This window comes from Jatropha curcas, chromosome 11, assembly GCF_041381405.1.
Source record: "Jatropha curcas cultivar XTBG-Jc1 chromosome 11, XTBG_Jcur_1.0, whole genome shotgun sequence".
In the NCBI taxonomy this organism is placed as follows: domain Eukaryota; kingdom Viridiplantae; phylum Streptophyta; class Magnoliopsida; order Malpighiales; family Euphorbiaceae; genus Jatropha; species Jatropha curcas.
Genome location: NC_143161.1, coordinates 287133 through 310445, shown reverse-complemented (window position 1 = coordinate 310445; position 23313 = coordinate 287133). Strand labels below are relative to the sequence as shown.

Sequence of the window (23313 nt, the reverse complement as noted above, 5' to 3'; positions counted from 1 at the left end):
CAAGAGAGTCAACTTCAAGAATCACTATAGATTTGGTCATTCAACCAGGATAGCACCACTTTTAAACCACACGCTTCTGCCTCTCGAGCAGCTAACAGTCCATCCTTCCATCCCCGATCCAGCACAAACAAAAAAAGAACCAGCAGATTTTCGAACTTAAATGGGCCTTAGACATAACGGCCCATTAAAGATAGAGTTATGGGCAATGACCCGTGCAGCCCATGACAAAACCCTAGCCTATCAATTTCCCCTTTCCGTATCGTCTTCTCCTCGCTAGCTCTGCTCTTGCCTTAAACCCTGACATATCAATCTCTGTTAAACCAGTCTCGAGTTCACGTCGACCAACTAACAAAACTCCAAAAATGGCCGATACCGTGCAATACCGGCTCGAGCGCATGGTCGACGAGCTCGACGACCTTGAGAGGCGAGGGTTATTCACGCATTATGAGATAGCTGAGATCGTGAAGCAGAGGCGAAAGTTTGAGTATAGACTGAAGCGACCGAGTCCATTGAAACAGGATTACTTGGCCTACATTGAGTACGAGACACAGCTTGACTCGCTTCGCCGCCTCCGCAAGAAATCAGTGGCTCGTGATATGAAAAACAAGGGAAACAAGAAAATGAAGATGTCTGTTTCTGATTTTGCTGGGGTCTCGAGAATTGTGGATATTTATCGGCTTGCCGTATTGAGATATAAGGGTGATATTGAGCTATGGTTTCGGTATTTGGAGTTTTGTAGAGAGCGAAGGAATGGCAGGATGAAGAAGGTATGTTTATGTTCTTTCGTTTCTGTTTCAGTGTTGAGAAAGAGGTGGAAAGTAAAAGGGAAAGCTTTTAATTTGGCAGAAATTATTTTTGTCAGCAGTTGTAATAATTCGTGTTTAAAGGTCTGATTTTTATCGGACGGATTTCTCACTTTCATTTAAATCACATTTGCTCTTCCTTATTTTTCAGGTCTTGGCTCAGCTAATTAGGTTTCATCCAAAGGTACCAGGAGTTTGGATTTATGCTGCAGCTTGGGAATTTGACCATAACTTAAATGTTGCAGCAGCTCGTGCTCTAATGCAGAGTGGTTTGAGAGTTTGCCCTGCATCGGAAGACCTTTGGGTAGAGTATCTCCGGATGGAACTTACTTACCTTAACAAATTGAAGGCCAGGAAGGTTGCCCTTGGAGAGGACAAGGGCACTCTGGTTCGTGATCATAGAGTTGCTGAGGAGCAACAGTGGAGAGATGAAAACAATGGTGCGTTTATGTTACTTGATGAAGAAATGAGAAACGTTGAAGGATCAAAAGTTAATAATGGGGAGTCAGAAAAGAAAATGGATTTATTTAGAGAACAAGGTTTGAATATACTTAAGACTATCTATAGTGGAGCAATTGAAGCTCTTCCTTCTAGCTTAGGACTAAGAAAACGTTTATTTGAGATATTGGAGGCAACAGAGTTGGCACATTCGGAAGAAATTCGAAAGGAGATCCTAAGTGATATGAAAAGAGACTTTTCTAAAGATCCCGAATACTGGGACTGGCTTGCTAGACTTGAAATGACTTATTCTAGAACTACAAAGGATACAAGTGAAGGTATCATGTCACCACAGCTACAAAAAGCAGTTCAGGTACAATTCCTGTAAAACTATGTGAAATCCTTGAAAATGAAAAGAGTTTTGCTTGGTGCTTTTCTCTTTGCTCATTTTTCCTGCATTCTAGGTATCTGACAAGCACCTTTGTGCATTGTTTTTATTTCTTTGAAATTGAAATGTATGTATTTGCTTTTCTTGCTCAATATCACTAATTGTCTACCTTCGATCTTCTACAATGTGTAGGTTTATGAGCAGGCTTTGCAGTTTGTGCCTTCTCCCATTCTGTTTAATCTATATGCTAAGTTCTTTATGGATGCTGTTGCTCCTAAAAGAGAAGAAAACCAACTTTCTAAATTATCCAATCATGCTGAAGATATTATTTCTTATCTATTGACGATTTATGAGAAAGCTGAGACATTTGGATGCATTACTGAGGATTTGGCTTGTGAATATGTTTCATTTTTCATCCAGCTAGGGAGGTTAGACGAGGCCGGGAAACTAGCGGACAAATTTTGCAATGGCAACTTTTCAGATTCAGTTAAATTGTGGATTTTAAGGGCCTCTTTAGAAATTAGATGTTTTACTAATAATATCCCTGGACCAAGTAAAGTTGATCTACGATCCATATTTGGACTCTTTAGAAGCGTGTTGACAAAAGTGTCAATATCAGAAGCTGAGGACTTGTGGATGATGGTATGTTTTTATGCTCTTGTAAAAGTTTTAAATTGTGACTTATTAATCTGGGTTCATTTTCTTGTCCCTGCTGCGTCCGTATTTTTTTTTTTTGCCTGAACAACAGTTTCCTAATTTCCCCAATTCTCATGTTCCCTGTCCTTCCTTTTGGTCCCTGCTGTACAGAACACTATGCAGACCCTGAGACATGCTTCCTTCTCTTTTGAATATTAATTAAGCTTTTGATCCATTTGTATTGACCATGTATGGTTGATCAAGCTTTATTACCATTTTAAATGCATAAGCTGATTGTTATATCTTAAGTTCCACCATCATAGAAGTAATGCAAGCAACTATTTTCAAAGTCTGAAGGTCCAAGCCAGGTTTTTAACATAATAACATGTTGCAGGCCCTCAAGTTTTTTGCAACAGAAAAATATTATCTGGACAAGTTGGTTGAGATGTCATTCGTTTCAGTAGCAAAAAATGGTGGCAGTGATAATGGATTCTCCCTACCTTGTGCGATTGTAAATAGTGTTCTTCAGAAGGATGGAATTCAGGAAGCAAGAGAGACATATAAGCGGTATGTTGGTAATATTTAAGCTATAGAAAATTCTTTGTAATAAACCTTCTGATTTTTCCAACCTGCTAATTGGAAATATTTTTTCGTTTGCAGTTTTCTTGCCTTGCCCCGACCAGGTCTTGCTTTATACAAAATTTGCATCGAGTTGGAAGAGAACCTTGCATCTAGTGGTGATAAAGGTTGTCTTGGAAATGCCCGAAAAATATATGAATCTGCACTTGCAACGCATAAGCAGAATGTGAGATTGTGGCAAGATTACCATGCCATGGAGGTTAAGGTGAATTTCTTATTTTATTTACATATAAAAGTTTGCTTTCCAAATTATGAAAAAAGTTTTCCAACTCTTTTCATGCCTGCCTGCCTCCCCCCCCATACGTTCTTTTCATGCCTGCCTGCCTCCCCCCCATACGTTTTCTCAATTTGACCAGAAACTGGAGTGACCATTCTATGAGACTTGGCCAAGGAATTCATTGTTATCTAATTTCCACCTAGAAAATAAGAGCAGCTTTGGATCTGTATTTTTTTTCCTGGCTACATTATGACCTGAGTACTAAAATTAGTTTAGATGCTATAACCATCAATGCTCTGTTTTCATTTTTCAAGCCTACATTGTTGTAGGTTTATATATATATATATATATATATATATATATATATATATATATATATATATATATATATATATATTGTTATCTTTAAATATACAAGTAACAAATCTCCAATCGCTACTTTTGCAGTGGGGAACATCAGAAACAGCAAACGCTGTATACTGGCGTGCACGAAAGACATTGAAAAACTCTGCTGCATTTGTTGCCTATTCAGATTCGTTGTAATTTAAATATAAACTAACCTCATTCAATTTTGGCTTTGATACAAATATGTATTCTTGTAATTGCAGTTTAAACAGAGGCGGCAATATTATTAGTTCATTCAAAATTCAAGAAATCTCTCTCTCTCTCTCTCTCTCTCTCTCTCTCTCTCTCTCTCTCTCTCTCTCTCTATATATATATATATATATATACTATGTACATTGCTATATGTTAAACCACTACGTACTTGTAAACTGTCATTCGCAAATTGTAAGGTACATATCCTTCTGAAAATTTGCGGGCTGCTTAAGCCTTTAAAGAGGGGTAAGTAACGACCACCAAACTATTTCAATGTGAGAGTTTCATTAGAAACGGTACATGCAAGTGTTTGAACTAAATTTTGAGTGTACATAACATGCATACATTACGAGTATATTTTTTGAAATAAAGATCATATATAATTGCTGAGCAACTGCACCGATCTACAATTTACAATTGGAACCAGAAGTCCAAATGAGAACCTACAACGATTGACGTTGCCTGACATTGAAGAACAGAGGCTAGACTCTTGGCCACTGTGGACTTACAACCTGCATACAACCAAAATGCAATTTTAATACTGTAACTCTGATAACAGCAACAAGCGCAGGATTTCTTAGCTTCATCCTTAAAAGTGATAATGAACTATACAATCTTTTACATGTATACTGATATATACGAGTAGTTAACTAAAATAAAATTGATCATAATAGAAAGATCTTAGCATGGAGGTTCTGTGATCCAAAGTCATCCACAGGTGGGCTTGAGTTCAGTATAGATCTCTCCATATTAATTGAAATTGTTTATCATAAATCTCTAAGCATTAAAAAAGAAAGTGGCAAGACTTCTCTAACCTCAAGTGTGCTAAATACTAATCGCATTCGGCTGGCAACAACTGATGGCTCTTCAGCACATCCAACAACTGCCATTTGCTCTAATTGAAGAGTCTTCACAGGAAGCCTTTTGGCAAACAAAAGAAAAAGAAAAAGCCTCAGCTAGAAATCTTAGTGCACAAACATTCTAATCATTGATGGCATTAACAATTGAAAATTTCCTTTTACATCAGCAAACTGTTCTGAAAGTCATTAATTGACAATGATATGTATAATTAGAAATACAAATTATGAAAAATGCATCAAAAGAAGGGAGTTTCGCTTTTGTGCTCATGATGACATTAGTGCTCGACAATCCAGCTTATACAAAATTACATCTACGCTTGTGCCAATAAATAGCAAAATAAAAGCACTAGAAGGGCCTCACCATGCCATTCCCTTCACATAATATGCATTTGCAATTAGAGCACAAAAACCTTTCCACTGAAGCAGTACTTCATCCGACACTGGAGGCATAGATGACCATCTAACTATAGTTGGTTGTGGTGTACACAAGATAGTTATGAATATAATGCTCAACCACAGAATACATTCATCAATCTGCATCATAGAATAGAAAGTGTGACTGTTAGCCATCAATTACACAATAACCTGTGGTCATGATAGATAATATTGTTTGTTCATGATGAAGGCTAATCCACTCTCTTAATAAAGAAATATAGACACAAGTGGATTAGAGAAAGTTGGAAAATTAAATAAGACATGCAGAAATAATCATTCTCTTGACATCCATCTGGGATCTGACATAGAACGAGGGAAAGCAAGTAACTGAATTCTTTATAAATGATTTCAGGATACTCTTTCCCTTTGTGATTTTTTTTTTCAGACTCAAACACAGCTCAATAATGAGACAGAGAAGACAGTAGGACTTGATGTTAATGATAACCTTACGGCTCTAGTGCATCAAAACAGGTCGGATTGACTAACCTCCTTTGCGAAAATCTTGGATTTCACACTGGTGCTTCCTCTGTAATTCTGCATTGCTTCAATTTCAAGACCAGATTCTTTCATAGCATTAAGTTCCTTTCGTAATCCTTCGTCAGAGCAGCCAAGAGCATATGCATTCACTCCAGCACTGATGAATTCCTGAACACATAATTCAAACTCATTATTTGGAAATGGCTGCAAAAAAGTGTCACACATTGACAGATATGAGCAAATTAATGAAATATACTTTCAGGTTGTCACCTCCTCCTCGGTCAATGACATTCCTGTATCGCCTAAACAAACTGATTGCTATGTTCCGAGATGAACGATACTCATCATCAGGTGAAATGGAATCGTGTGATCGACACTGTAAAATATAGAACTAAACCATTAATTGTTAAATCAATACAAAGTGAAAAAAGAAGCAGTTTATCAAATGAAGCTTCTCCATTGCTCACCAGCCATTTGTTTGAACCCACCCGTTGTGACACATGATAGGTCCTAAGCTGATTATGTCCATTCCAAGAAAGAGCAGAATTGTGAACTACATTGTTATTACATGGAAGACATAAAAGGCTAGGAGAGACTGCAATAGTAGTCAAGGGTTTCACACGGGTAATCTTGCATGAAGAAGCATCATGGATTTTGTTGATGCCCGGATAGGGGTGGCACTTGCTAATACCTCCAGATAGATAGATTATTACCATGGTTGAACCATGTTATCATTACCTTCGCAAAAATGGAATACACAGACGTTATGCAAAGAAACGTAGATGGTATAATCTAATACTAAAATGCCACTATATGATATAAATACATGATGTTTGTTACTATGAACATCCTATTTGCTGTACATGCAAGGTATTACATCTACATGCAGCTTGTAGAAATACACAATCTTGCTTGCTAATTTTCAATCACTAACCAAAGGGTAATTTCTTCAATAGTTGCAATTGAATTCTCATTCCTTAAAAAAAAAAAAAAAAAGGTTCATGTTTTTATAAAAAAATATCGAAACAAATTGCTTTTGTACAATTATTACTTATCAAAAGGGGAAAAGAAATTCAAATAGAGCTTAAGTTGTCAAGCAAATAAACAGAGTATTGATCATCAAATAAATGACTCAATCAAATCTATAATTAAGTGAAATAAATTAAAGGAATGTCAATAGAATAAAAAGAAAGGCAAAAATAAGAAGAAATTACCTTATTTGGATTTTGAAGGTCTCATCAGAGTGGGAAGGAAGAGATTTTAGAGGAAGCAGTGGAGGAGAGGATGAGAGATAGATAGAGAGCCTAAAGAGTGGAAGCGAAAGAATCTAACGAATGTTTGGCAAATGGCCACCAGAGCTTCTAATTGCCAAACAAATTTTTATGGCTGTTATGAGAATTCCTATGTGAGGAAGACTTTGAAAGCTTCGTCATTTTCAGATTTTCCGTGGCCACCTGCTTTGTTTCGCTCGCTCGATGATTGCCGCGCCTCTCTCCAGCCAACGACGTCGCTTCTCTTTTCTGTTTGCGAAACGACATGGATTCTTTTTTCTTTTCCTTTTTCTTGTATACTATTTATTTAGGCTATCGCAATAACTAATTTTACCTCTTCCAGAGCCACCAGCTCCCAACTATTACTCCCATATTCGGAAACAGACGTGGCAATAGCATTTCCCAATGACAGTGGAAATTGTGGAATCACTCGCACCTCATCACTATGCGCCAGCCATCATTTTCCTTTGTTTTAACTCGACAACTAAAGATCACCCGTCAGTGACTATAATCTCGTGCTCTCATTTCCATCATTAATATTCGTACACTCTCTATATTGCTTGCTCCAGTTAGGAGGAAGTATATACAACATCGGATGAGATGGACGGCACAGATCTGATATTGCAGATTATTCGTTGTGACAGCCGTCAGATTCTAAGAGTACCATGAAAGATAGCGAATATGAGAAACAGGTGCACAAAAGACAGACACGAGATTGGGTGACTCATAGTCCAACACCACTCGCTGCCGATGGGGTTGTGGTTAATTGTTGGCTGTTTCTTGATTTGGCGGAGATAAACCCTCCTCCACCCACTACATAACATTACCCACCAAACATCTCTCTTTATTTTTCTTTCTTTTGAAAATATATATATCATATATGTAATACAATACACATATTAAAAAAGGAGTGGGTCTTTGTTTTATCTTTTTATCTGCGCTAGTTGCAGGGATGCTCTGTTGGGCTCTCCTCAGATTTGCTTTCTTTTGAACGACACCACCACTAATCCCTGTAAGCCTCGCTCATTTGTTGTCCTCTTTCTGTATGTGGGTTGGTTCATTTTTCTTCAAATATAGAATCTTTGATGTTTTCAATGCATAGTTCTTTTATGATATGATGTTTTGATTGCCTGATTGCATGCTGAGCCTGGAATGAGATCTAGACAACTTACCACATCGAGCTTGCTGTTGGGAAATACCCTTCTCATTTTTTTAATAAGAATTGTTCAATGGCACCTTATATGTTTTGAGATTGTTATGTACTGAGTGAGCTAGTCATTACTGGTTTCAATAATGGTTTTTGAGATCGTATTGGTCAGCAGTTCGTGAAATAAATGAAATTAGTTGATTTTAAGAAGTTCCTGGATGTGCCATGAATTACATTACATGATTTTGAATAAAGAATCTGGTGATAATTTTTCTTCGCTATACTATTATCTCTCAACTAAGATCGCTGCTTGCTGTTCAAGTATCAACTTTTGCAAAAATACTTTGTTATATGGAGTGGCATGATTCAATGTCATCAATATTTCTGCCAGCAACTGGTAATAATCTGCTTTTAACAATGCCATTGACAAGTAATTCACTTTTAATTGTCTACAATTTCCATGTATTCTCCTACTTATTTAACATGTATGGAGCACTGTTTTTCTTTTGATTTATCTCTCATGGCTTATCAATATAGTCCAACTGCTACTATGGATTTTGAGCCTGCTGATTCTTACTAATAGTTGTTGCACCAAAGATTTACTCCAGCATCATTTTGAACAGACATATACATCTTACAAAATGAGAGGAGGTCTGTGGCAACTTGGTCAATCGATCACTCGCCGACTTTCTCAGGCTGATAAGAAGGCTGTGGCTCGTCGATACTTCGCCTCTGAAGCTGATCTCAAAAAAACTGTTCTTTATGACTTCCATGTTGCTAATGGTGGAAAGATGGTGCCATTTGCTGGATGGAGCATGCCCATTCAGTACAAGGATTCAATCATGGACTCCACTGTCAATTGTAGACAGCACGGTAGCCTCTTTGATGTCTCCCATATGTGTGGACTGAGTCTCAAGGGCAAGGACTCTGTTCCTTTCCTTGAGAAGCTCGTTATTGCTGATGTTGCTGGCCTTGCACCTGGAACTGGGACTCTGACTGTCTTTACAAATGAGAAGGGAGGAGCAATTGATGATTCAGTGATCACCAAGGTTAAGGATGATCACATTTACTTAGTTGTGAATGCAGGGTGCAGGGACAAGGATCTGGCTCACATTGAGGAGCACATGAAGGCATTTAAAGCAAAAGGTGGTGATGTCTCATGGCACATTCATGATGAGAGGTCTCTCCTTGCTCTTCAGGTGAATCCTGATACTCATCGAATCGTTTCAGTTTCTTTATTGGATATTTCATATGTTTTAAGTGCAACTTTATACTTGGTTCACTGCTCTTTGGTTTGATTTTCCTTGTTTACAATCTTGTATGTTTTCGTGTCTGTCTTATTTCCTTGTCTCATCTTCCTTTTTGACAAGTACAGTGATCTCAAAATGGAGTTATGGGTAGCATTATAAAGAAATTTCCTGATTTTTTGTGTTGCAGGGTCCTCTTGCTGCCCCAGTTCTTCAACACCTGACAAAAGAGGATTTGAGCAAGCTATATTTTGGAGAGTTCTGTATAATAGACATCAATGGATCACAATGCTTTCTCACTAGGACAGGGTAAGATGTTGTAGTCTCTTCAATACATCATCTTGTTCTGGATGTCTTTAAATTAGCAGTTTTACCTTGTGGCAGTTTGTGACAGGCTTTAGCTTTGTGTTTGCAATGTACAGCAATGAACATGTGACTTTAACTTATATTTACTGTTTACTCGGTTTACACTTCTCTACCAGCTCTCCCCTTTCACCCTTATCTTTTCGCTGATCTTATACACAAATCTGATTCAGGTACACTGGTGAAGATGGATTTGAAATCTCAGTTCCTTCAGAGAATGCTGTGGAACTTGCCAAGGCAATCTTAGAAAAATCTGAAGGAAAAGTAAGGCTGACTGGACTGGGTGCACGTGACAGTCTCCGACTTGAAGCCGGGCTGTGTTTATATGGTAATGATATGGAACAGCACACAACGCCTGTAGAGGCAGGACTGACTTGGGCCATAGGAAAAAGACGAAGGGCTGAAGGTGGCTTTCTTGGTGCAGAGGTAATACTCAAACAACTTGAAGAGGGTCCAAAAATCAGACGTGTAGGATTTACCTCTTCTGGTCCGCCTCCTAGATCTCACAGCGAGATTCAGAATGAGAAAGGGACAACCATTGGAGAAATCACCAGTGGGGGGTTTAGTCCATGCCTGAAGAAGAACATTGCCATGGGCTATGTGAAATCTGGATCACACAAGGCAGGGACCAAAGTTAAATTAGTGGTACGAGGCAAGGCCTATGATGGAGTTGTCACGAAAATGCCATTTGTACCAACTAAATATTACAAGCCATCTTAAACCACCTTTGGTTCTTCAGCTTCTGGATTTTCTGATCAGTTCCTGTTTTCACTTGTTATTGTTAAACATGACAACATTTCAATGATGATTCTTGTTTGTCTGTCTGTCAGTTAGATATTAGATTTTTGTTGTTACCAAACATTAATGGCATTAGAGGGCTTCAAATGGAGAGGGAAAATATCTCTTTCATAGTAAATTGGGTCTCAAAGGACCAATTTGAATAGTCCTACACACCTCCATCCATAATAGTGCAAGCACGAATAAACATGCTTGCTCAGACAACAGTGCGCCCTAGCCTCACTCCATCTATCTAAACAAAAATCAATCTTGCAATAGAAAAAAGTGATATAAGAAGCCACATTAGGCAGCAGAAGCAAGCAAAATTCATTCCTTATTTGATTGTTAAGCTGTAGAATACAGAAGGTACAGAACAAATTCATATTATCAATCATAAAACCATACATCGTTCCAAATTATAGGCACTTTTTTTAGCACAGTTGGGAATCACAGAGCTGAGAGGAAAGACATTGAATCAGCGGTTTTTTAGTGTAAAGATTGAAGACGCTGAAGGAAAAACAAAATGAAATACTCTTGACCTTTAGTCATTCTCAGTGAACCAACTTCAATTCAAATTGCAATGTATACACTTGGGCCTATTTTTTCCCCTTCTTTTTTCCGGGTGTTTTTCCAGTCGTACTTTGTCTGACAATTCTCCGCTTCCGTGTGTACGCAAACTCTCCAAATTTGTGACCAACCTTTGCTTCAGTGATCTTACAACGAACAAATGTTTTTCCATTGTAAATACGAACAGAGTAACCAACAAATTCTGGTAAAATAACAGATCTGCGCGACCAAATTTTCTTGTTAGAGAGAAGATCCTTTTTATTCTTCGCTTTCAGCAGGAATGCGTCAACAAAAGGAAGTCTTGTGGCAATGTTCCTCCGTACCTGCAAGCACACAAGTGGCAAATTTGAAAGCATCATTAGGAGGACTTTTTCCAGATACAAGGAAGAGGGAAAATAGACAAGGAAGAACAAGAACAATAAGCAAACATCCTGCATGCACCAAAACTTCCAGAGAAACTGCTCATAAAGGGAAAAGAAAAATAGTATGCCCAAAATTATGATCTAACTTACTCTGGCTTCCTCTTCATTAGACAGTTGCTGAGCTGAAGATTCAAAAGGTGGTACAGGATTATTACGCCTATCTGAAGAAAATGACCTGCTCAGCATATAAATAAGGGCATCCATTTGAAAAAATGAAATAGGGTCCCTGCAGAACGGAAATGTTAATGGCATATGATAGTCATAATGAAATTTGACAAGAGAATCAAGCTCACAGCAGTGAACTGCCCATGACCTTGGTCTAATCTTTCCAAGATATGCTATTGGCATCAATTCTTTACATTTGTATGACACAAAGAAAGCAGAATTTACAAAAAAGCGCCAGAAAAACACAAACAGCCAGGATAAAAGTTCTTTAAGAAAGTGAAAAGGTGAACAGCAAGGAAAACAAAATAGCAAACATAGCTGACCTTACAGGCTTTGAGGCAATTGGAAATCCTGTAAACAAATGAAATTCAAACAGAGTGTTAGCACATGCCTACAAAAGGTTCAAACTTTCAACAAGGAGTGACAACTACCAAAATATGAAAAGAAATATAATTACCTAAGTAACTATTGGAATCAACATTTGGCGAGTTACACGATCCTCTTCCAAGGGATGGCAATGTCTGATTAAGCACAGATAATAAGAATTCACATTAAAACAACGCAATTATGCAGAATGACAGGAACATATAGAACAAGAGATGAAAAAGAAGCCAAATATTAAGAGAAATTGGAAAGTTACACTTTTCCCGGCGATAGAATAAGATCGTATTAATGGTGCCAGATTAGAACGAGTGGCTAGCAATGACTCCTCTAAAACCTATTTGAGCGCAAATAAAGACAATAAAACTCGAGTTTGTTAAAATTAAGTAGCAAATACATTTGAAACAAAAAGAAGGTTGCTTCCAACTCACAAAAGAAGATGAGAGGCCGCCACCGCCAGAGAGAAGTTTTCGCCTTACACTTGCCCACATCGCTTCTTCGAGGCTTAAGAGCAACACAGAGTTTGAAAATGATTCAAAAGCTCAAACGAGTTTAGTTTTTGATTTGTGAATGGAAAGAGAGAAAACCTGATTCGCGATGTCCCACGGCGAGAAAGAGGAGTTCCGGCGTGGGTTTAAGCGAAGCGCAGAGCCGAAGACCTAATGGGCCCACAGTAGGCCCAAAATGCAAAGGCAGGAGGTTTTGGTTCACGGGCTTTATAACATAGCCCATGATCTATTCCAAAGGTCAGACTGTTTGCATCTGAAAAAGTCAATATTTCAAAGATAATGAAAAATCATCCTCCCAATTCAAAATTATTATTATTTTGTCACAAAAAAAATTCAAAGTAGCCACTTCATCCAAACTTGAAACTTTCTCGTTCATCTGTTTGCGTCGCCAAAACATGAGGACCAACTCAATCAACTTATTTTATTATATATATTATGTTTATATAATTTGTGATTGCAAAATTCAATAAATATTTAAAATTTCATTAAGAGCTTAAAAGTAAGAAATCAATGAAGATAAACAAAAAAAAAATTTGAATATTGATTTTACATTTAATATATGTCAAGTGATATACAAAAATAATTGTTAGGAAAATAATGAAAAAATGATGATATGGACAAATTAATTAAAACAATTATAATCATCAAAAAAGCTTGCTAGCAAATTCATCTCTGTGGGCAACATCTCTAAGCTCTGACAAGCTTCTTCCAAGCTTTAAAGCCACATTCATTTCATACATTTCTCCATCTTCTCTTCTTTCCAAATCTTTTTCTTCAAGTGTAGACTCAATTGATTCCTCCAAAAGAGCAAAGAATCCAGCGCAGTTTCTATACATTTCAACAACCATGCCCACTTGGCCAGCATGCTCAAATGTATTAACTGTGCTGGCTAATGCACCGGCGGCCACTGCCACTACTGCAGCCGAAGAAATGTTACCTATAAAGGCTGAGCCGACAGCTGCAATGCCAGTGAGCAATGGACCTGAGATGGCTAAAATCTTGCTTATCTTCAATGCTAAGTTGCCTAGTCTCATGTAATCTTCAGTATCTTTACCCTTTATCACTTCAATAACTTCCCTCATCTCTACTTCCAACTCCTTACTCCATCCATTTCTTTTTTCATTACCCCTTTTGCTTTTTGTTTGGGATTTTTTAGAGTTAGGCCACCAAACAGAAGGCTCAAATTTTGCAGGGAACTTTTCAATCATTTTTCCTAGCAAAGGAAGTGGGTAAGCTCTGTCAAGAGCCAATACCTTCTCCATTGCATCCTTGACGTCCAACTCAGTAGGATCATAAAGGGCAAGTGTAGTTTGTATTTGGCTATAAAGCTGTTTGAACAATCTGGTTGCATTACGTTGCTCTTCTGCTAGCTGTGATGGCTGGATTTGGTTCATGATAAGCAACATTCCTGTAGCTCCGGAGAACAAAAGAGCCGACGATAGCTTCAAGGCCAAAAGAGAAGATGTTTCTGCCCCAGCAGTTGCAGCAACACCAGCCATGGTTGTAGCTGTGAGAGTAATCATGTTAATAGAGTTCAAAAGAAGTTTGTTCCAATTGTCACGTTGCTCTCCAATGTTTTTGTGCATCTCCACTCTATCAGCTACAGCCTCTAAGATTGCATAAAGCTGGGCCGTTGCCTTAGAAGAGGTAGTGGAATTGATAAAAGGTTCATTATCCTTTTCTACTGTGATCGTGTTTGTTAACCCATCTCTTAAAATCAGTTCCTCAACCAATGAGTTCCTTGACGGTGCTTTTGGAACTGGGAGACGGATGGCTGGTAGTTTAGGGAGAGAAATGGCAGCATTAATTCCTTTTGAACAAATCCTTGAGGAAGAAGAAGAAGAGAACAAAAGACTTGAATTTTGTAAGAACGCCATATGACTTGTGAGGTTTCTTTAGTCTGGTTTGCTTTCTTTGATGTTAAAATTAACAAGTTAATGGAAAGAGCCGCAGCAACCTATTTATAAAGGTGGGATAGTAACGAACATAACTGAAGAGAAGCAGTCATGCATGGGCGCCGTTGAAATATGGACTGCCCGATTGAGTTGACCAGTCCATTTGACTGGACCTATTCTCTCTTGGTAATTTTCAAGTTCAAAACTCCTCCTGCATGCAATTGATGACATGGTAAAACTAATTAAAAATTGTTTGAGCTTACATATTAAATATCTCCCATTTCATAGCTCGTTCCCTTCCCACATAGCTAGGTGGAGATGGTATCACGAGCTCATCAGCTTCAGCTTTGGGTAAAGATACTGTAGCATATTGGAAGTTTGATTTCCTGGTCGTCTAGCTTCTTGGGCAATATGTTGGAGTATGTGGATAATCCCACGTCGAATAAATACAACTAACTAAAATAGCATATAATGTGAAGGGTGAACCAATCAAAATAATTTAGGTCATTTTGTATTAAAGGTAAGCCCAACTCATTATAAGCCCAATATTAAACATATAATTGAATTTGATTTGATTAATTTATTATTAGGGCCCAGATTCTCAACACAATAACCTTCTGATCCATATATGTTTTGTCTATCAAGAAACTATAACTTGTAATATTTGATAATTAGACCAAGGGGAAGACTAACCAATAAATAAATTATCAATAAAAGACAGTATAAATTTGGTGTAATTCACCCAAGACTCTGTTCGTAATATTAGAGCTACTGCTCTCCTTTTTTTTTTAAAAAAAAAAAAAAATTACCATCTCTACGTTTCATTTGAATATAATCACCTTAATTAGCATCACCATCAAAAATCACGTTCTCTACTTAGGTGGAGCGTGGAGGGGGTCATAATCATACGGCATCGGCAGCCCTTTGGTGCATAAAACTGTAGAAATTTTGAAATTTAATTTGAATTCTTAGTCTAGCACTGCACATCCATCTTAGTGGAGGGTTTATAGTTTCCTTTTCTTTATATATACATTCTATTTTTTTTAATTTGCATAATTCAGAAGAGGAAATATGCCTATTTGTCGGAAAATATTTTCTTATTATCTGAAAGGCTCAAAATCATTGAAAAAATATATATAACCCAAAGCTGCCTGGTGATTGGAATATAGCCCAATGGTATCAAATGAAAGTAGAGAGTATGGAGGAATCTTTTAATTATTTATAATTTAAAGAAAACATGTAAAAAGGTTTGTAATTACACAGTATAATCTTTCTTTTTCATGCAATTAAGTCCTTAATTTTTAATCAGTGGACGCAGTGAAACCCAGATACAAAATGACACCGATCCTCGGAACAATAACTCAGTGGCGCGACGCTGCTCGCTGCCGCCATCTCAGAAGTCAGCTTCCCCAAAGCCATAAGAAGAGAATATCATTATGAGAATAGGAATATTCCAGGCGTTTTTAACTTTTAAAACCCGCTGTACGCATTGACTGATCCGCCCCCGAAGGCGACGTGGGAAAAAGACCACCACTTGCATTTTCTTATTAATCTTTGCAAGGTAGTACAGATATTTTTGGAGTTATTACACAAGTAATTAGAAAAGCAGTTAAAAATCAAACTCTCTTACTCTCACTCTTACTCAAAACTTGAAACTGGGGAGACAAAAGCAAACGCAACATGGGATCGGTGGCAAAGAAGGGACTGCAACAGTATTTGTTACAGCTTCAGCGTCATCCCTTGAGAACTAAGGTGTCTCCCTCTTGCTCCTTTTGTTTTTTTTTATGCGTTTCTGGATGATCTCTACTCAAATTTTGAGGGAGTCTCTTAATTGACGCCGGGGACTGCTTAAGTTTCAATCTTTTCATATATCCCTATAGATAATGGAAATCGAGCTCAATTAGCCGTTAGTGGTTATTTGTCACTGAGGCAGATTGCTTTTATGTTCTATAATTAATCGATTTCGTAATGAATTTCATTGTAACGCAGGCAATTACAGCAGGAGTTCTGTCAGCCATCAGTGACATTGTAGCTCAGAAACTCTCTGGTATACAGAAACTCCAACTTAGACGCCTTCTTCTTAAAGTGGTAATAGCGTCTTTTCAGTTCTCTAAAATTTGGTTCATCAAATTAATTACTAGGTTTAGGCTTGATGGCTACTTTGTATGTCTGATCTACGAGTTCCTTTATCTTGGTTTAATTGCCATGCCCTGTTGCATGCCATTAAAGTAATTGCAGCAGTTTCTTTTTTGGTTAAATTTTGATTGAATTTCATGAGGGAAAATGGTTAGTTATAACTTATATTACAAATTGTAAATGTAAATTTTGTATCCATCAGCAATATTGAGAAATTCTCCAATATTTGATCTTCCTTTACTAGCATCTTAGATTATAAACATAGTACATAATTAGACATGAATTGATACTAGCATTTCAAAAATATATGTTAGTCATTTACAAAATATGATCCGCATGAATTAGAAAGATTCTTATTGATTGAAAAGGTTGTCTTTGCTGTTTGCTCCAGCTGAGGTATGGCCTGGAGGAAACCTGGTCTTTCCTCCTAGGAAGTGGTTAAATTAAATGTCAAATTGCGTTATGAATTCTTGGGTTTACAATCACAAAGGTTGCAGCTTTGACAAAAGCTGAGCATTACAAACATTTGGGATGATCCACCTGCCTAGATTTCACGCCCCCAACCTGGTTTCAGATGGAGTTTCATGTATGCTCTATGCCCTTTTGTGAACTGAACTGATCAAACCAAACAATTGGTACAATTTGCGCTCATGGAATTTGCATCAATGTTAGATCTTTTGAAGTAACCATTATTGAATTACTCTAAGCTGTTTACATGATAACGCTAATTTATATATGTTTCCCATCATGCATTTATTCGTAGCATCTATCCTAACATGGCAAAATGCAGCTTTTTGGGTTTGCATATCTTGGACCATTTGGGCATTTCCTACACATAATACTGGATAAAATATTCAAAGGGAAGAAGGATACCCAAACAGTTGCCAAGAAGGTATTGTGTGACTCCACATAATTGTAATATTCTACATTTGCAGTTCTTTATTTTCCATTTCTGCTTAAATTTCTTATCAAGTAATTAATTTTTCCATCAAATTCTTTTAATCTAACATGTATTATTGTTTGAATTGTAGTACTTGTGATCGATCAATCAACCACACTATTCTATGGCCTTTGTTGAAGTGAAATTGTTCTAAAATGTTAAACTAAAATTTTCAGGTTTTGCTGGAGCAGTTGACATCTTCTCCTTGGAACAACATGCTGTTCATGATTTATTATGGTGTGATTGTCGAGAGTAAGTTCAAACCTGGCTCAGCTTGACTTATCTCAATTCAACAAGGCTGCAATTCTGTTGAACAGGGTGTGATGATTATGTGTACAGAGTATGAAAACACACTTGAAATAGGCCTAAGTGCAGTTGTTAGTCAATAGCCAATAGTCTTATAGGAAGAGCAAAGAGGTCCAAGATATAAATTAGTTCCATGCAGAACTCTTAAAGCTGACTTTATCTAGATTTTATAAAGCATAAGTTGGTATTGTCAAATATTCAGACACAGTTAGCATGCCATTGCTTAGGAAATGAAATTTTAGTTTTATCATAGGAAAAAATGTGACTATTGCCTGTCAACTAACGGGGATGTGAAACTGAAATACAATGCAGGAAGGCCCTGGATGCATGTAAAAACTAAAATAAAGAAGGAATACCCAACAGTGCAGTTCACATCATGGACGGTATATATCTGTCCCTGTTATGATTATGTCTTTATGTTGATACTATTAAATGAAAACATTAAACATTTCACTTGTCATAAAACCTCAATGCTGCAGTTCTGGCCGGTTGTGGGATGGATAAATCACCAGTATGTGCCACTACAGTTTCGTGTCATTTTCCACAGTGTCATTGCGTGTTGCTGGTATAGTCTCATTTCACCTCTTTTCTACTTCCCCTTTCTGCATAAGTTTCTGTTTTAATTTACCAGTAAATTTTACCCAGAAAAGATGATTAAAAAAAAAAAAAAAATGAAATGGTCTAATCTGCTCCTCAATATTCTTCAGGGGAATTTTTCTAAATCTACGAGCAAAGTCTATGGCATTGACAAAAGGCTAGATAAATGGCAGGAGGTGACCAGTACTTTTATCTGAAATGTGAAATGCCTCTTCTTCCTAGAAGATTCTGTAATTGTATTGTTCACAGGCTGCATGTTTTTAAAAAGACATCAACTTGAAATATAATATTTCAGATCTCTATCTAATTACGTATTGATTAATTTTAACTTTGCATTTGCTTAAAATACGTTAGTTTGCTTCTGCAGAAGAACCGTTAAGGGTATCTACTTAAAGAGTTTCAATACACATATATATCTTTTTAATGAGTTTCACAATTGGAGCATAAACATTTTGACGCCCAGAAAGTAAAAACTCTCTAAGCCCGATGTTAAGATTATGTGTGAGAACTCAGGAAATATACACAAAAAAGGGATTGACTTTGAGGATTTATTAGAGTTTTGAAATCCTAAAAAGTTCATGAAAACGTGGAATGGAGCTTTTATTATGAGAATCCAACAATAAAAAGGCTTCACGAGAACCATTAAATTTGTTAAATATCTTTTCTTTTTGTTGGCAGAAAGATAAACCAAGGATTTGAAGTCCTTCCCATGTGTGTATATGTATAACAGTACTACTTGTTTTGGGGTTGGTCGTCCTTCTATTGCTGTTGAAAGTCAAAATGGAGAAGCTCACTAACTCGGTTTAGCTAAACATTCAAAGAGTAAAAATTACTCATCCCAAAAACTATATATATATATAAAGAAAGAAACTCGATCTGTTGAATAAAGAACGAGAGCAAATTTAAAAATAAAAAACATGGAAGCCATGGCCGCTTACCCAGCAAACTCACTCACACTGACGTATCCAATTCAATAGAGACAAGAGAAAATACATTCAAATATGCTTTATTATCATATCAGAATTTTAATTAATATATATATTGCATTTATCACGTGGCACTCTATTTAAATAATTCTTCAATCCTTAATATGAGTTCTCATTACGGTAAAATAAATAAATGAATGAATAAAATTATATATTTCTTTAATTAAACTACTTAAATTTTTTTAATTTCATAAATTCAGATCGTAATAAGCTTCAATGATTACAAGTAGTAGTATTACAAATTCACAATTGCAAAATGCCATTCAGTTCTTTATAAAAATAATAATAGTAAATTTATAAATATTCACAAGAAAATCACGTAAGCAACTTCCACAATATATAATTATAAAATGATTTCTCTATTGACGACAATATCTCCCATCCGGATCCGGTAATCCCGTTTATTTATCTTAAATAAATATTAATCATTTTTTCCAATTTGAGTTAATTGTTTAATGCATTCCAAAAATCGATAATCCTCGTTGTTTTAATTATAAAATTAGGTTTGTTAAATAAGATTAGTAGTTATTATATAATAATAGAAAAATTATATTTGATTAAAATAGAATAATAATATGAAATGAGACGAAATAGGCTTAGAGAGCAGTTTTGTCCTGAAGAATTACCAAGTGGTTGGCTTGGCTTTTTCAATAAAAATGAAAGGTCGTCTAATAAGTAATAACTCGTTATTGTGTTGAAAGTCAAAATAGGAATCCTGAGCCCAACATACCACAAGCTGCCAAATCCAGGACAGGCAGGAAATATTCTAAGCGTTATTTGTAAATAAATGAAAAGATTTCACAAAACGAAATAGTCTAATTTCTGAATTCAAAATAAACAATTTCAAGTTTCAACTGTTAGACCCTTTCTATCTCTTGTTTTTTCAGCATTCAACACCTCTATATAAATACCACATCAAGATCAAATCATACCCATTAACTCATTCTTCAATCTTAACCTTCTCTAAAGCCTAAACCAAATATCTCATTCCAATTTTGCAAGCTGAGAGATTATTAAATTTTAGAATTAAAGAAAGCCATGGCAACCCTTCAAGCTTCAAACTTTATGCTATCATCTTCATCGTATAAAAGCAGAAGAACGATTCAAGCAACTATAAACACACCCAAAATACGTATTAGTCCTCTTTCTTTCCCAAAACTCTCTAATAAAGGCTTGATGGAAGAATTAACCTTTACTTCTGATGACTGCAGAGTTCCAAAAACTACTATTTCTACCGAAACAGAAAATTTGTACAATAATAAGTCAGATCCTATGGTGATTGCTAAGCTCTATGCGATTATAGAGGCTGTGGCTGATAGAGTGGAGATGCACAAAAACATTGGAGAGCAACGCGATAATTGGAATCATCTTCTTCTAACTTCCGTTAATGCTCTTACTCTTGCTGCTGCTACAATGTGTGGATTTGCAGCCACAAATACTGTCTTTAAGGTTTCTTCAATAATACTGTACGTAGCAGCCACTGGCTTTTTGGCTATAATGAACACTATCCAACCATCCCAATTAGCTGAAGAACAAAGAAACGCAGCTAGATTGTTTAAACAGCTTCATGCACAGATTCATACAATGATTTCAATTGGCAGTCCTACCATGGATGATGTGAATGAAGCAATGGAGAAAGTTTTAGCTCTAGATAAAGCATACCCTCTGCCTTTATTAGGAGCTATGCTTGAAAAATACCCGGCAAATGTGGAGCCTGCAGCTTGGTGGCCGCAACGGAAGCCTAAACAAAATAAAGGGCACATTAGGAATGGAAATGGCTGGAATAAAGAATTGGAAGATGAAATGAGAAACATTCTAGGGGTTTTGAAGAGAAACGATAAGGCAGATTATTTAAAGTTAGGAAGTGAAGCGTTGAAAGTTCATAAGATGTTGGCGATTTCCGGTCCAATATTGACTGGCCTTGGAGCTCTTGGATCTGCTTTCGTGGGCATTAATAATCCATTGGCTGTTACAGTTGGAGTTGTCTCAGGTGCTTTGGCAAGCATTGTGAATACAATGGAACATGGTGCACAAGTAGGTATGGTGGTTGAGATGTATCGAAGCAATGCTGGTTTTTTCAAGCTTATGGAAGAGAGTATCGAGTTTAATATAAGCGAAAGAAGAGAAAATGGAGAATTGTTTGAAATGAAGACGGCTTTACTATTAGGGAGAAGCATATCAGAGCTCAAGAATCTTGCAGCATCTTCTTCTTCCACAACTGAAGAGTTTGCAAGCAAGCTTTTCTAGAGCTTATATTGATGTGAAATATTAGTTTGTTATTGTATATAATTAATCTAACAGAAATTAATTATTCAAAAATTAATCCTGCACTTTTTTCCTGAATTTTGCTTCCAATCTCCATTTGCCTATGATATCTTGGGTCTTGGAATGATTAAATTACGACCAAACACACCTTTCTCAATGAGCTATATATATATATATATATATATATATATGTATATAAGCTAAAACAACAATGAAAATGAAACGAAAGTGTTAGTAACTGTAATTGAGTTACTGGTTTATTATTGTGGATAATAATAGGTTCTTTATTACTGGTTTATTATTGTGGATAATAATAGGTTCTTTATCTTCAAAAATAACTAAAAGGTGAGGATGCTGGTGGTGGTGAGGGTGGGCATGCATTAGATAGTGGTTTTCCACATAATCCAGCATTACCAGAAAAGCTGGCTGCACTGAAATTGCTTAGAATATCAGGAATTCGACCACTTAACTCGTTGTTTGAGACATTGAATTCCTGTAGTAGGTTTGAGAAACTAAAATCTGGTATTATCCCTCTAAGCTGATTGCCTTGGGCGAGGAAGGAAAGCAGGCCTGAAATTCCACTTAGAGTAGGAATGTTATCAGATAAATAATTGTTGGATATGTCCAGCCTTTTCAAGTTTCTCAACTGTAAAAGTCCATCAGGAATCCGACCGGAGATTCGATTGTCACTTATATACAAGTGAGTTAGGATTTTGCAATTTCCAATCTCGTCAGGAATGAAGCCGACAATGTAGTTCCTTCTCAAGCTCAAAATAACAAGAGAATTAACCTCACATAAAGAAGATGCATCAATTGTTCCTGTTAAATTGAATTCATCAACAACTATTTTCTTTACGGTTTGCAGCTTAGAGTCACAGGTGACACCTACCCAACCATCGGTGCAGGGGTCTGAGGTGACGTTCCAACCCAAGTTGTTATCATTTCCTTCTGAAAGTTTATCCATGAACTGCACTAACGCCTGCTTCACATTTTCTTCTACAGAATTTGACATTGGAAACACATTAACCAGAAGAAACATCAAAATGAGGAACACCGAGAATGGAATGCGATCCATCCCTTTTGCTTGTAGAAACCAACTTCTCTAGTTTCTTTTTTATAGAGTGCGTTAGGTTTTGGACTTGATCAAGAGGAAGAAGGAAACAAATTAATATGATATGATAATATTGATCGTCAATTTTGATTGTTGACAGACTGAATTTCCAAAGTGAACTTTTGTAATATTCTCAGTAATTGCCTTCCACAACTAAGCCAAAAGAACTAAAACGACATCTCAAATTAATCAGCGGCCTGCAGTTTAAATTATAACTAAACATAATTAGAATATACAATTGTTAATCTGCAATGATTAACTCTGGATAGTTTATAAATTCAGATATGTTTGGTGTAATTAATGCGTAATTGTAATTTTCAATTGTGTTTGGGCTTCTGTTTCTGATTGTGTTTGGGCTCAGCTTGTAATTTTTTAATTCTAGCCCATTAATATAATATAATATTGTTTTTTTGGAAATAGAAATTATACATATAGACACACGTGAATGCACAATATTACCCCACCAATACTAATTATTTGCCTAAATTGATAGATGACGTGTCAGTCAGCCCATTCTTCTTTTATCTTTTTAATAATTCTTTTAAAATATACAAATAAAGTAACATGGGGCAAAAGATAATTAGCTTTTGCAGATTGTTAATTAATTGCCGTTAATGATGGATCTGGCTAATCACTCCCAACTACTTGTGATGTCAAATTAATGTAGCCCTTGTAAAAGATGACTGGCCTGGTTTGGTTTGGTTTGGTTTGTTGTTTATCTACCTTGAATCATCATCC

The 23313-nt window shown here is 36.5% G+C and overlaps 8 protein-coding genes across 10 annotated transcripts; 4 read left to right on the top strand and 4 right to left on the bottom strand.

The window, feature by feature from the left end:
- Window positions 1–224: 224 nt before the first annotated feature.
- Window positions 225–3776, top strand: LOC105649316 (U3 small nucleolar RNA-associated-like protein). Its single transcript, XM_012235933.4, has 6 exons — window positions 225–767; window positions 955–1614; window positions 1822–2271; window positions 2660–2832; window positions 2926–3109; window positions 3569–3776. Exons 1-6 carry the CDS (start codon window positions 363–365, stop codon window positions 3662–3664), a joined length of 1968 nt encoding a protein of 655 aa, XP_012091323.3. The 5' UTR covers window positions 225–362; the 3' UTR covers window positions 3665–3776.
- A 208-nt stretch (window positions 3777–3984) lies between these two features.
- LOC105649315 (orotidine 5'-phosphate decarboxylase) lies at window positions 3985–7102 on the bottom strand. The gene is made up of 7 exons (XM_012235932.3): window positions 6705–7102; window positions 5958–6228; window positions 5747–5866; window positions 5500–5658; window positions 4940–5112; window positions 4534–4639; window positions 3985–4230 (listed from the first exon to the last, which is right to left on the bottom strand). Exons 2-7 carry the CDS (start codon window positions 6204–6206, stop codon window positions 4201–4203), a joined length of 837 nt encoding a protein of 278 aa, XP_012091322.1. The 5' UTR covers window positions 6207–6228; window positions 6705–7102; the 3' UTR covers window positions 3985–4200.
- A 354-nt stretch (window positions 7103–7456) lies between these two features.
- LOC105649314 (Glycine cleavage T-protein family) lies at window positions 7457–10347 on the top strand. Of its 2 annotated transcripts, none has more exons than XM_012235930.4 (4): window positions 7457–7773; window positions 8532–9107; window positions 9346–9464; window positions 9692–10347. In XM_012235930.4, exons 2-4 carry the CDS (start codon window positions 8550–8552, stop codon window positions 10236–10238), a joined length of 1224 nt encoding a protein of 407 aa, XP_012091320.1. In that variant the 5' UTR covers window positions 7457–7773; window positions 8532–8549; the 3' UTR covers window positions 10239–10347. The 2 variants fall into 2 exon arrangements, with proteins under 2 accessions (XP_012091320.1, XP_012091321.1); XM_012235931.4 differs by having other exon boundaries at window positions 7486–7773; window positions 8506–9107.
- Window positions 10348–10598: 251 nt separating this feature from the next.
- LOC105649313 (uncharacterized) lies at window positions 10599–12491 on the bottom strand. Of its 2 annotated transcripts, XM_020685600.3 has the most exons (7): window positions 12418–12491; window positions 12262–12334; window positions 12090–12167; window positions 11907–11970; window positions 11773–11800; window positions 11375–11510; window positions 10599–11185 (listed from the first exon to the last, which is right to left on the bottom strand). In XM_020685600.3, exons 2-7 carry the CDS (start codon window positions 12319–12321, stop codon window positions 10892–10894), a joined length of 660 nt encoding a protein of 219 aa, XP_020541259.1. In that variant the 5' UTR covers window positions 12322–12334; window positions 12418–12491; the 3' UTR covers window positions 10599–10891. The 2 variants fall into 2 exon arrangements, with proteins under 2 accessions (XP_020541259.1, XP_037493357.1); XM_037637429.1 differs by having other exon boundaries at window positions 11375–11459; window positions 12262–12452.
- Window positions 12492–12974: 483 nt separating this feature from the next.
- Window positions 12975–14216, bottom strand: LOC105650093 (putative F-box protein At4g22030). Its single transcript, XM_012236978.4, has one exon. It carries the CDS (start codon window positions 14214–14216, stop codon window positions 12984–12986), a length of 1233 nt encoding a protein of 410 aa, XP_012092368.1. The 3' UTR covers window positions 12975–12983.
- A 1575-nt stretch (window positions 14217–15791) lies between these two features.
- LOC105649312 (peroxisomal membrane protein PMP22) lies at window positions 15792–18535 on the top strand. Its single transcript, XM_012235928.4, has 7 exons — window positions 15792–15986; window positions 16224–16322; window positions 17161–17262; window positions 17487–17562; window positions 17929–17999; window positions 18096–18181; window positions 18324–18535. Exons 1-7 carry the CDS (start codon window positions 15915–15917, stop codon window positions 18373–18375), a joined length of 558 nt encoding a protein of 185 aa, XP_012091318.1. The 5' UTR covers window positions 15792–15914; the 3' UTR covers window positions 18376–18535.
- A 1525-nt stretch (window positions 18536–20060) lies between these two features.
- Window positions 20061–21447, top strand: LOC105650092 (putative F-box protein At4g22030). Its single transcript, XM_012236977.4, has one exon. The coding sequence runs from the start codon at window positions 20238–20240 to the stop codon at window positions 21444–21446; it is 1209 nt and encodes a 402-aa protein (XP_012092367.1). The 5' UTR covers window positions 20061–20237; the 3' UTR covers window position 21447.
- A 345-nt stretch (window positions 21448–21792) lies between these two features.
- On the bottom strand, window positions 21793–22539 carry LOC105650091 (pollen receptor-like kinase 2). Its single transcript, XM_012236976.3, has one exon. The coding sequence runs from the start codon at window positions 22537–22539 to the stop codon at window positions 21793–21795; it is 747 nt and encodes a 248-aa protein (XP_012092366.1).
- Window positions 22540–23313: the final 774 nt, after the last annotated feature.